Source organism: Calidris pugnax, unplaced genomic scaffold (assembly GCF_001431845.1).
Source record: "Calidris pugnax isolate Ruff unplaced genomic scaffold, ASM143184v1 scaffold24, whole genome shotgun sequence".
Lineage (NCBI taxonomy): Eukaryota > Metazoa > Chordata > Aves > Charadriiformes > Scolopacidae > Calidris > Calidris pugnax.
Window position 1 is genome coordinate 1,463,640 of NW_015090922.1, and position 12,068 is coordinate 1,475,707.

General features: G+C 44.9%; 1 protein-coding gene across 1 annotated transcript in view; it reads left to right on the plus strand.

Moving 5' to 3' along the window:
* Nucleotides 1–11,729, plus strand: part of CDC42BPA (CDC42 binding protein kinase alpha (DMPK-like)) — a 187,585-nt gene extending 175,856 nt beyond the window's left edge. Inside the window, exons 37-39 of the mRNA XM_014950818.1 lie at nt 7,913–8,030; nt 9,576–9,733; nt 10,889–11,729. Coding sequence (XP_014806304.1) covers nt 7,913–8,030; nt 9,576–9,733; nt 10,889–11,020 — 408 coding nt within the window. The 3' untranslated portion in view covers nt 11,021–11,729. The remainder of the gene's footprint in view (nt 1–7,912; nt 8,031–9,575; nt 9,734–10,888) is intronic.
* Nucleotides 11,730–12,068: the final 339 nt, after the last annotated feature.

Genomic DNA, 12,068 nt, shown 5'->3' on the forward strand with positions numbered 1-12,068 from the left:
CTTTTTTTTTATAAGATACAGGAATGCAGAAAGTGTATGGAACAATGCAGTTTCTTCCGACTTCCTTGAGCAATTTCAAATTTGGCTGGATCTACTGATACAAATGTCTTCATCCAGCAGGACCTTTCACTGAAGTCATGTATTGCTGTGGAGACAATAAATAGGTTTTAATAGGGAATAGATATTTTAATCTCTGTGTTGGATGAGATTGTCACAGGCTAAACAGCCAGCTCTTAAATAGTATCTTTCAAAAGCCCAACTTTGAAGAGTTTAATTTGTGTTGTAAATACGCAAAATGAAAATTGGGTGAATGGAATCTTTTAAACTCTTTCAGGCTTTTTGATACGTTGTACCAGATGCCTCCATGTGTCCAGCATACCTGTCTGCATGTGATGGCCCTTGCTGATGCAGCCACATGAGAGGGAAAGATGCTTTCTCTGTGTGTTGTTTCTAAGGTTTCTGTGGAGTAGGCACACAACATGAACACTGAGATATGTTTATGGGAAATTGAGGCCTATTAACCTAGTCCCATGTTGTCCTTTCCATCAGTGGACACCCTTGACTTCTGTATGGCCTTATGTTTGGGCAGTAGTGAATGTGCCCAAGGCTCAGAGTGAGATCAGATTTGAGAGAGAAAATATGAGAGGTTATCAGGCAACTGTAAATTTCCATCCTTCTTTTCTTCATGGCGAGCAGTTACCCAGGGGTCTGGCTTTGACAAGCGAGTTTGTGGGCTACAACACAACAGAAACCAGAAGTTCTTGTTTGCTGTTAACAGAGCCATATTTGTGTTATATTGATGTGGATACTAGATCTGGGTCATTGTCTTGTTTTGTACAATTTAGAATCGTTCCTGTTAGTATATCCCCAAATTTATTTATTGACATGTTTTTCTTCCCTAGCAGCCTGTCACCAATTAACTGGCCGTACAGTCTGGCCTCCCTTCTGCCCTCTTGTCCCCTGAGGCCACTTTATCGTGGATGCTCCTTTGTAGTGAAGATCTGAAATCTGGAACTGCACTTACTGCAGCACAGACCACCTCTCTGTGTACATCAGATGTACAGGATTGATTTTGCTTTCATATTCTGCATGCCTAAGTATTTTACATACAAAAGCTAGTCTTGACTGCCATTATATTTGAACATTATGCTTCAGTTTGACCTCATTATACATGAGCCATTATACTTCCATTCCAGGTGATGTGTGAAGCTTTGCTTGTTTCAAATGAGAAACTTTTAGAGTCAATGAATACTTAACCCGTATTTGATATTCTTTAAAGAAAGTGGGAACCTCGTGCATGCATCTAACGGTGGAGTCCATGGAAAAAGTTCCATGGAGGATCGTTTTTAAAAATGTTGCCATACCGTGGCTTTCTGACGTTCATGAATGCTGGCTAAATATTTTCATGGTCTGCAGCTGGCCTACCCTCTCTGCTTTTTAGCTTGTGATTTTAGACACTCCCTTTTCTCCCATATTGGCTTTTGGAACCATATCTGCTGTTGTGAGCAGATAACTCAGCAAAGTCTGCTTTCCGGGACCATTCTTGGAATGGTGGCTTCTTGTACTGATATTTAGATGCTGCTAAACTTAATAATAACGATTTAATATATATTATGTCTTATATACCATAGTGTGGTAATTGATGTTTTGGTTAACATGCAAAGCCTCATAATAACCATGTGTTTTAAAAAAAGAAAAAAAAAAAAGTTGGATTTTACCAGCTGAAATGAAGAGAACAATAACAATAATGTTTGATAATATGTATTGGGATGTGACTTAATGTTCTTCCAGACTTTAATACGTTCCACATACAAAAAGTAGTGCCTTAGGTTTAGTGGAGGGGTAAGCTGTATTTTTACCATATTTTATTTTTTTAAGTCTTAACATTTCTAATGTTGCTCAGATCTGTTTGTTTTAAAGTAATGAAATCAGTTGGGTAAGGGGAAGAGGAACTTTAGAAGTTAGAAATTAGGAAAGCTGTTGTGATTTGCTGGTGGCCGTGGGGTCACCCACCCCCTGGCAGGCTGAGCCGCTGAACAGGTACAGATGGCACAGAGAGGGAGACCCAGCCTTGAAACACTCCCCCATTAAATCTGGATTTAGATGACTTTAAATTACACAAGCACTTACGTCTGTAGAGATGAATTAGAAACTGTTTCTGTTTAAACATGCAGGATTATTTCTCCCCTCTCTTTCTTTACGTCGTAGTTTGGGAGCACCTTGCTCGGTTGACCTATTGAAAACGTTTTGAATTTCCCAATGCTTTTGCCACTTTATAGCACATTCTGTAGAGATGAATTAGAAGCTGTTTCTGTTTCAACGTGCAGGATTATTTCTCCCCTCTCTTTCTTTACGTCGTAGTTTGGGAGCACGTTGCTCGGTTGACCTATTGAAAACGTTTTGAATTTCCCAATGCTTTTGCCACCTTATCTGCCAAGGGCCTCAGCAGCACAAAGTCTGGTCATCACGAAAGCAGGGCTGCAGGGATTGTGCAGGAGGACATAGGCCTTGTGTCGTCTGTCTACAGCAGAGTCAGTTGTCCCCCTTGTCCCACACTAACCAGTTCACCTTCCCACCCCACCTGTGTCCCTCTCCTGTCAAAACACTGTGCCCTCCTCTTAGAAATACTCTGTGTGTGTTGTACGGGTGATACCTTAATTTTAATGGAATCGCTGAAATGCATGAGTAACAGAAGGAAATCTCTTACGACCTTTAACTGTTGTGTATTCTCATCTTTTCTTCTCCCCACACCATCTCACCTGTGTTCACCTTCCTTTGTTTGTGTTATCTGGATTTTTAGATTGTAAGCTCCTCAAGGCAGGGAACCAATGCTTCTCAACTGTCTGTAAAGCACCTTTTCCAACTGTGGTGCTCTTTGAAATATCGAATAATAATAAATATTAGAATCGATTCCCAATGAGTTAAAAGTTTTATTCGTTTTTAATGTTTTAGCATGTTTTAGCGAGGGTGGCAGGCCCGTATGACACCATGTGAGGAAGGTGCTGAGGGGACTGGGGGTGACGATGTGACAAGCTGTGTGTTGGGCTGCTCTTTGGCTGTCCCTGGGCGTTGGACTGCTGTTGCCGGTGTAACCTGTACAACCATCTCCTTCATTGCTTTTCTCTCTCTGTTGTCTTTGATAGCAGCGTTCCCCTTACCAATTCCCTCATCATCACTCCCGCCTGATCTCCTCTCCGAGCAACTTTGAGCACATCTACCACATGACTGTTAATTCCGCCGAAAAATTCCTCTCTTACGATTCCATACACCCTGCATTTTCCCCGCCTCCGCGCTCTGTCCTGGGTACTCCAGACTTTATGGCTCTGAGGGTATGAACGGCCGAGTCAGGTGTTCACTCTACTAACACTGTGTGGTTTTCCTTTTGCCTGGCTGATTAACACGGGAGAAAACCCCTCGTTAAGCGGTTTCCTTCACCCCTTAACTTTCTTTTTGTCCCATTTATTTTCTGCTGTCAGCTGTGGTCTTTCCACAGCTCTGCCGTGCCAAGAAACAGATACTTTATGGCTTTAAAAAAAGCAAAGAAGCGTGTAACAACTGGGCTGAACCTTTTGCTATGAGAATGGCATTTTAAATGGCAAGGAAGGATGTTGGAATTTTGAGTGGTACATTATTTGTTCCACAGGGCTCATTGTTAAGCAGTATCAGGTTGCATTAAGAGAAGGTTCTGGATCTTTGTTGGACCAAACTTTCAAACGGTTTGCTTGTGATGAAATCATGTGGAGGGCAAGAATTTTTACACCGAACTGTCCACAGGTTGAGAGAGAGGGAGATGGTGGCTCAGGGAGCTTCTAGATTAAATAGGTGATCTTACATGTTCAAACAAGATCAAAAATTATAGAGAGTGGCAGCTTGCTGAGGTAGACCCTCTTAATTCTGGTGGTTTTAAGCAGGGGCTGAGGTGACATACTGTTCTGTAGATATCTTTCCAGTTGAAATGTCAGCTGGGGGAATGGAAGTGGTCTCTTTTTTCTTGGTTTGTGCCTCCTGGTCTGACTCCGTGGGGGTTGCTGGGTCTGGTAGAAACACAAGCCACACTAAACCAGACACCCAGGTCCATGCTGGGCGTTGTAATGGTGGAGCCTGCTGTGGTGGAAGCACTGCTGGTGGTTTCTGTGGCCTTTGGACACGGCAAGTCCTTCACTGTCTGATTGCTCTGAGTGCCTTTTGGTTGCTGTTCTAGATCAGAGAAGGTTTTTGGGTACGTTCCTGAGAGAATTTAGAAACGCAGGAGGAAAATTAATCTCTTCCATACGGCTCCTTTGACTGGTCGTGTGCGTGGTCGTGTGTCAGTGTCGTGAAGTCCCAATTATCACAACCCATAATATTCAAAAATGAAGTAGCAGCATTTTGGGAGACGTGCCTGGTGCTGACAGGTCTGCATCCGCCCTGGCTTTTCTGGTAGGAGGAGAGACGCAAATACACAGGAGGGACGCTGTACTGAAATGCAAAAAAAAAAAAAAAAATTTGAAGGCTTCTTTATTTGCAAGACTTGATGAAAGGGTTGCCTGATCCCTCCACACTGCTCTAGGGGAAATTAGAGCAGGACTGGACTGTTCCATGGCCTCAGGAACTCTCTTTGCCACCCGCTGGCTAGAATTGAAGTTTGTTTCTTTCTTAGAGGGTCACTGAAGCAGTATTTCAGGTCTAGTTTTAATAGGTGTTTTTTAATCCAACTGTACTATAAAATTTTCTATGTTTAATACGCAGTGATGTGTCACCGGACTGTGACGCACCCCTTACCTTCCCCTTCTCATGTGAGTTGTCTCCCCGGGATCAGTAAGGGAATGACCCCTGGTATTTGGAACAATAACTCTTAATTTTTGCTTTAGGAGCATCCTTCATCCTAACGTTACAGCCTATGAGCAGAAATTGGAGGGGAAGGTGAAGTGGGCAACCTGGAGTGTCGAGATCTTGTCCCCGTTGGCTCCTTAGAGCACTAGAGGTTGTCTTGTATGAAGAAGAGTGTTTGTCTCCTTTGTGGCTCGAGGGTAGAGATGCTGTAAGCCGTGGGGAAAGCAAGGCTGAGAGTTTTGGCTTTGTGTCTGTCCATCCTCCCTTCGTGTTTAGAGGTTTTACTGTAAGAAGAGGAGCACTCCCTCTGAGGTGACCGTAGTCCGAGGTACGGATGGGATTTCGGAACTAAACCAGCAGGGAATCCATAGGGGAGTTGATAAAATAACCCGTTAAAGTAGGCTTTAAGAGTCTGTCGTGTTATTTCATGGAAGAATTGAAAGCTCAGATTTATAATGTGATGAACAGAAGGCTAACAAAACACCAGGAAGCAGCGTGACGGGTAGATAAAAAAGGCCAACGATTCCCTGTGGCTGGTGTCACTGTTCGGGCAGACCCTCTGTGTACATTTTCATCCCAGTGCCTGAGAAGGCAGCGTGGGAGCAGCTCCTCTGGGTGCAAGTGCTGGGGCTGGGAGAGACTGCAGAGCCCTGAGCGTGGCAGTGATTGCACCTCCATCACCCCCAGCACCTCCCTTCTCTGCCCGGGTACGGGAGGCACCAAAGTTAGTCGGGTCGTTCACCCTGTTTCACAATGATTTTTGGTCTCTTCTCTCACCTTTCTCCACCTGGTTCAGCAGTGGGAGTGAATTTTCCTGCTAGGATTTGAATTGTTGCTCTAAATGAGGGGTTTTTGTCTCTTTAAGTAAAGCAAGTTCAGGTTTCTCTCTCTTTTATTTTTTTTTTTAATTTATTTTTAACTTGCTGCGTTTTGCTGCTTTATAACTACCGCTAATAACCGCCGTTTATTTTTCTTTGGATCCCCTTTCTGCATCATGTGCATATCACTTCCAGGGGTTTTGGTCCAAAACGCCAGGGTCATCTCTGGCGTGTTGCTTATTTTCTTTTCAGAACAAAGAACAATGAAAGATTTGCTTTGTGGAGAACCTTCCTACAAGGAATTACATGGACTTTGCAAACTGAGGTCATGAAAAATAACCACCATTAGAATACACTGTTAAAAGAAATGAGTCTTTTTCACCCACCCACTCGTTCCCTCCTTCCCCTGATGCCTGGACGTTGTCTGCTCAGGGGAACCCTCTTGTGTGTGTACAGCCAGGATGCTGGTACTCTCACCTGTAACTCAGATTGTTTATTGGGTGACAAAGGACACAGGAGCAGAAATTTTAGTATTTTGTACTCCAAAGTAGGTTGGTTGTTCACATTTAAAAAACACAGGGCGGGGGAAGGTAAGGGAGAGACAGTAGTACGGTCCCATAAATGATTGAAGAGACTTTTTTAAGCCTTCAGGTATAAACCCTCACTGAGAATAGCACAGCAGTGGGGGAGGGGAGAATTAAACGGGGCTTTTTCATTCGTAAGGTCTCTGATTCTCTTTCGTTGGTGTCTGAGAGAGAGCTGTGAACAAGAGGAGAGGTTTTAATTCTTTCTTGTTAAAAATCGGCCACTTCTATCCCACTGGGAGAACGAGAAGCACAAGGTTGACTGTAAGAGCAGAGGGGTCTGTTATAGCAATGACTTTAAGGATCGTTGTAAGACTGGATTGACAGCAGGTTGGTAAAAATTACCTGGTAAAGCCTGAATTGCATAAAATCTGATTGTTACAAAGCCTCTATTTAATTATCCAGATAGAGAAATGGGCAGTATCCAAGGGTCTCTGAGAATACTCTTGTTGGGGGGTAGAATCTTTGTTCTGGTTTGAAATTTCCATAACATCTTAGCTTAAAAAAGCATTGCATTTGCAACTGTTGTTTCATGTGTGGCTCCTTTATCTCAGAGTGAAGATGGAGAAGTCTTTAAATACAAATAGGAAGAAATTAACAATTACTGCAGGGGCTGTTCCTAAAGGGGCCATAAAGCAATGCTCAGAGTTACCTGCAGTTCTTTTCACCTTCTCCATCTATAAAGGTTGCAAATCACATTAGGAGCAGAACGAGGTCTCATGTTTAGCCAGAGATGAAATGATGCCCATGGGCATTAGAAAGTGCCTCTGGGCTAAGAAGGCAGCTCGTACCCAGAGAGATGGGCTGAATAAGCTGAGAAGCCTTTTCCCCTAAGGTCGGCTCTGAGTTCACAGAAGCAGGAAAAAAAAATCTCCCAGAACGTATTTGAAAGTACCCTTCCCCTTCTTTTAAAGACAACTTACTTTTAAGGAACTACCGTTTCCAAGTGGATAAATTGTGTTTTGTCTCTTCCCTCAGTAAAAGACTGCTCCAGTCCAGTAACTTACAATTTAGACAATAAGCCTGGAACTCTCAGGATGCAAAACAGGAGCGATAATCAGAATACCTAGAAAACCAGTGGCACGTGCTCCGGGTCATCCTCTTTGAGCAGGCTGAAAACAGGAGGCTGATTCTCACTTGGGCTCAACTGGTGTGGGTCTGGAGTAACGCTGTTAATGCCTTTGGAAGTACATACAAAATTGAAATGCAGATTGATCCACTACGTGTTCCTAACTCTTCAGGCACTGGGGATTAACGTGGTCATTGTATAAAGTTACACACGCACGGCACAAATGATGGCATCAAAGAGAGAAATTTTAATAAGATCCTTGGTGGAAGGTTGTGTTCAGAAAGAATGCAATATGGGCTGTAACTTCAGTGTATCTATAGCAGCTTAATTAGGCTTGCAAGGCGTCCTGTCAAGGCAATTCTTGAATTATTAGACATACTCTTTCAGTTGTCTGCATATGTCCATGTAATTCAGCACTTCACTGTGGCGCTGCGTGTGCTGCCAGGCTCTGCACTAAACTGCAGAATATTATTTTGCACATTTTGCTGACTTGCTGCCCAGATAATTCAGCTCTGGTAAGGCTGGGGTTTTTAATGTATTTCGGGGCCTTCCTTCCTACCACCCAAGGTTTGAGCCGGCAGTCGATGAGTAACGGTGTCGCTGTGTGTGTGTGTGTGTCTGCGTTGCAGAATCTTCGGCCTCAGGAGAGTCGGACCGTGTTCAGTGGCTCTGTCAGCATCCCATCCATCACCAAATCCCGCACGGAACCGGGGCGGTCCATGAGCGCGAGCAGCGGCTTAGCAGCACGTAAGCAAACAGAACTGGGGCGCTTTGGGGGCTGTGCACCAGTGGGGTTTTTAGGGAAGTGGCTGCCTGCGTTTGCTTCTCTTCCTCCTGCCACTGGAGAGGCTGTTCTGAAGTGATGTGTTCCCATTGAGGGCAAGCACAGTATTTTAATCTTGCTTTCGAAGGAGGCAGCCAGCACTTTTGAGAGTCCCACATTTTGTAATTTGTCAAACTTTTAAAACTGGTATTAGAATTAAAATTACATTCTTACCCTTGGGACTACTTCACTGCTGCTTGCGTGTTTTTAAATCAGCAGCAAGTTTCACTGAATTTCACTGAATTTTTAGAGTTGGAAGGGACCATAGAGATCATCTAGTCCAACTCCCCTGCTGAAGCAGGATTGCCTAGAGCTTGTCAGAGCATGTCACTCAGGACTGCATCCAGGCGGGTCTTGAAAATCTCCAAGGAAGGGGACTCCACACCCTCCCTGGGCAGCCTGTTCCAGGGCTCTGTCACCCTTACTGTGAAGAAGTTTTTTCTCATATTTGAGTGGAACCTCTTATGTTCCAACTTGTGCCCGTTGCCCCTCGTCCTCTCACTGGGAACCACTGAAAAGAGTCTGGCTCCCTCCTCCTTCAACCCACCCTTGAGATACTTGTCAGCATTAATAAGGTCTCCCCTCAGTTGCTCACAAGCTCCACATTTATCAAATTTGTTGCCGAACTGCGTAGAGCTCTTGATGCCTCTCTTGCTGCTAGTGCAAGAAGAAAGCGATAGAGAGCTGGCTGCTGGTACAGAAAAGCATCATTGCTTTGGGAACACCTTTCCTGGTGCTGCCTTTGTGTGCCAGAATCAGTGCAGTGACCTGTGCTCACACCAGGAGAGTGACAAAATAAGGGACTGTGTGAAAACAGAGGCAAGACTGGTGTCCTGACTTCTCTAGGGTGTTTTTTTCCCTTTCCTGTGGCATGTGCCATGGTTGTGGCATGTTGCCAACAGCTTGCAGAAAGCCTGTGGCTGCCGTGGTCTGTACCTGCTGGTACAACCCACCGACTCCACTGGAACTGGGCTGTCACCACAGCACTTACCATAGAATCATAGAATGGTTTGGGTTGGAAGGGACCTTAAAGATCATCTCATTCAAACACCCTGCCATGGGCAGGGACACCTCCCACCAGACCAGGTTGCTCAAAGCCCCATCCAGCCTGGCCTTAAACCCCTCCAGGGATGGGGCAGCCACAGCTTCTCTGGGCAACCTGTTCCAGTGTCTCACCACCCTCATAGTAAAAAATTTCTTCCTGAGATCTAATCTGATAGATTACTTCTACAACTGCTGTCCTTGTGGGCACACAGTGACTGTGTCTGTGCTGATGCTGACGTGCCAAGGGGAGGGATTTTTCCCTAGGAAAAACTGCAGCTGGCAGCAGCCAAGATAAAAACCGGCACGTGGGAGCATCTTGGGACCTGCTGGAAGGAAGCAGAACTAACCAGAGAAATATCTTAACAAATTTCTAGTATCTTGAGTGTAACACAACATGGTTTAATTAATTCCTTCTCCCGTTTTAGGATCGTCTGCACAAAACGGCAGCGCTTTGCGGAGGGAATTCTCAGGAGGGAGCTACGGAGCGAAGCGCCAGCCCATGGCATCACCCTCAGATGGTTCCTTATCCTCTGGTGGCCTGGACCAAGGCAGCGACGCACCGACAAGGGACTACGAGAGAGAGGTGAGTGACAGGACAAAGAGGAGAAAATTTGTAGTGTGTTGATAGAGATGAGGAAGTTAAATTCTGTCATGGGTTTGGCTTCGAGGTTGGGAGTTATTGACAATGAAAATTTGGATTTGCTGGATTTCTAAGCTATTCTGACAAAATACTGTGGTCAAACTGTGTCGGCTCTGGTCTTGGTGTTTAACATGCAGAACACTCTCTCTGTGCTCCTTGCCTGGAGATACGTGGGTGGTGAGGCTTCCAAAAATACTGGCCCAGTAGAGGAACAGCTTGATAGTGACCCATCACAGCTCAAAGTGGTGATATTCCTTCTGCCCTTTATTTGCAAAGACTCTTAAGCTATTTTAGCAACCATTGCACAGGAGGCATTTTGTACTCAGAGTGCCTGAAGTGAACAAGGTAATTTAAGAATTATTTCATTTGGAGCAGGAACTGCATTTAGCAATTTATATTCTGTGCGGAACAAGACTATCGTTACGATAGAACTGCAGTCCTGCCCAGTGCTAGACTCGGTCCCCCCAACCAAGAGTTGGGAGGGTTCAATCCAAAGTTGGCCAGTAAAATTTCCCCAGCCCATTTTCTTAGCAAGGAGTGAGAAAACTAGAGATCACGGAGGCTTCTCACGGTACTGAACAAATCCTTTCAGTTGAAGCTGGAGGGAAACCCAAACTCAAGTTGAGACATAGCTCCGTTCTCCTGTGCTCTGGAAGATCCAACTGGAATGACTTAATTAGGATGATTTGAATTAATATCCTGGGACATAGAAGAGGTAGCTGTGATGAAGCCTGTACCATAAAGATTCTTCAGTTTAGTGCAAGAGCATCTGGCATCATCATCTGAGAAAAGCCATTGTAGCCTCCCAGGCAGCCTGAAGTTGCACACTCTGCTGCCAAGAGGCCCTCAGCAACGTGCAGACTCCATACGTGAGCATCACCTTTTCCTGCTGAAATGCAGTGATCTGGCCACTCACTCTAAGGCTCCCCAGACCAGAAAATTCTGAGCCAAAAAAAAAAACAAACGCAGTATTTTTGGACACAAGCAAAATACGTGGAGGCCTTTGAATGCAGTCACCTGTTGCTCAGACACCCTCGGTCACGCCCAGACTTGCTGTCCTGTTACTTACTGCTGTTCTTCTGTGTCTTTGGGCTGTAGGACTCCGACTCTCCGAGACACTCTACTGCATCCAACAGCTCCAACCTCAGCAGCCCTCCCAGCCCGGTTTCTCCTCACAAGACCAAGAGCCTCTCCCTGGAGAGCTCTGACCACGTGAGTTGGGACTCATGAACTGCTTCAGCATTCAGATTTGACGTCACAGCAGCTTGCTGTCCCCATGGCTGTCCCCTTCACTTGTTCCAGTTCTCACCTTCATCACCCTATAACCCTCCCCGTTCCCTTTCTGAAAGCGATCTGGGAGTGGGGTGCAGAGGAAGGTAGAACCTGGTCGTCTTCAGCACCGTTTGGCACTGCCTCACCCTCCCTTCCCCAGATTTGACAGCAGCAAAGGAGCAAAGATAGGATGTTGGTAAATATCAGATGCTGTAGATTTGTATTAGTATTGGTTTCATTTTTGTGGTTACAGCTGCTTCCTTTTTAAAGACGTATTTATCCCACCCCACCCCCTTTCCACTTCCCAAAAAGTAGCTTAAGTAGACCAGAGCAGTATCAACAAGAGAAAATTCTGAGGGATTTTGTTTTCATACAATAGCTCGTCGTACTGTACAAAAGTAGCACAGAGACTCCTTCCCCTGCACGGGGAACGATGGGTATGTCAGAGGCACATAAAAAGCTTTCAGCCACCACGTTTGAATGTCGATCTGATTGTCGCCAGCAAATCCTTATTGATTAAAATGATGCATATTTTACTACAGTACAGAGTTTAAATAAATACGCAGATGTTAGAGTAAAATACGTATGTATATATTCAAAGAAAAAAAAAAAAGCATTGTGTATGCAGCAGAAGATGGATGCTTATTTAAGAGAGCCTTTAATTTAAGATTTGTGTTGTCCCTGTTTTCATGCTTGGTAATATACAGAGTTGGAGGCCTGGCCTAAAACCTTTTGAAGGACAGATCCATATTCCTTTTTGCAGGACAGATGATGCTCCTTTTTGCAGGACAGATAATTCCTTTTGCGTAGCGCTCGCTGCACTGCCAGGAGAGGTCCCTGCAGTGCTTTCACAACACGGCTTTACTTCTGGCAGTAGTGTAACTGAAGCTGTAATTCCTCCTTTCCTGTTAATCCCCATCCTTTGCAAAAATGACAATGATTGGAAAGCAACCCCCTGCCTCGACAACCGAGGGCACCAGGCAGCCCAGTGGCTGCCCCGGTTTCT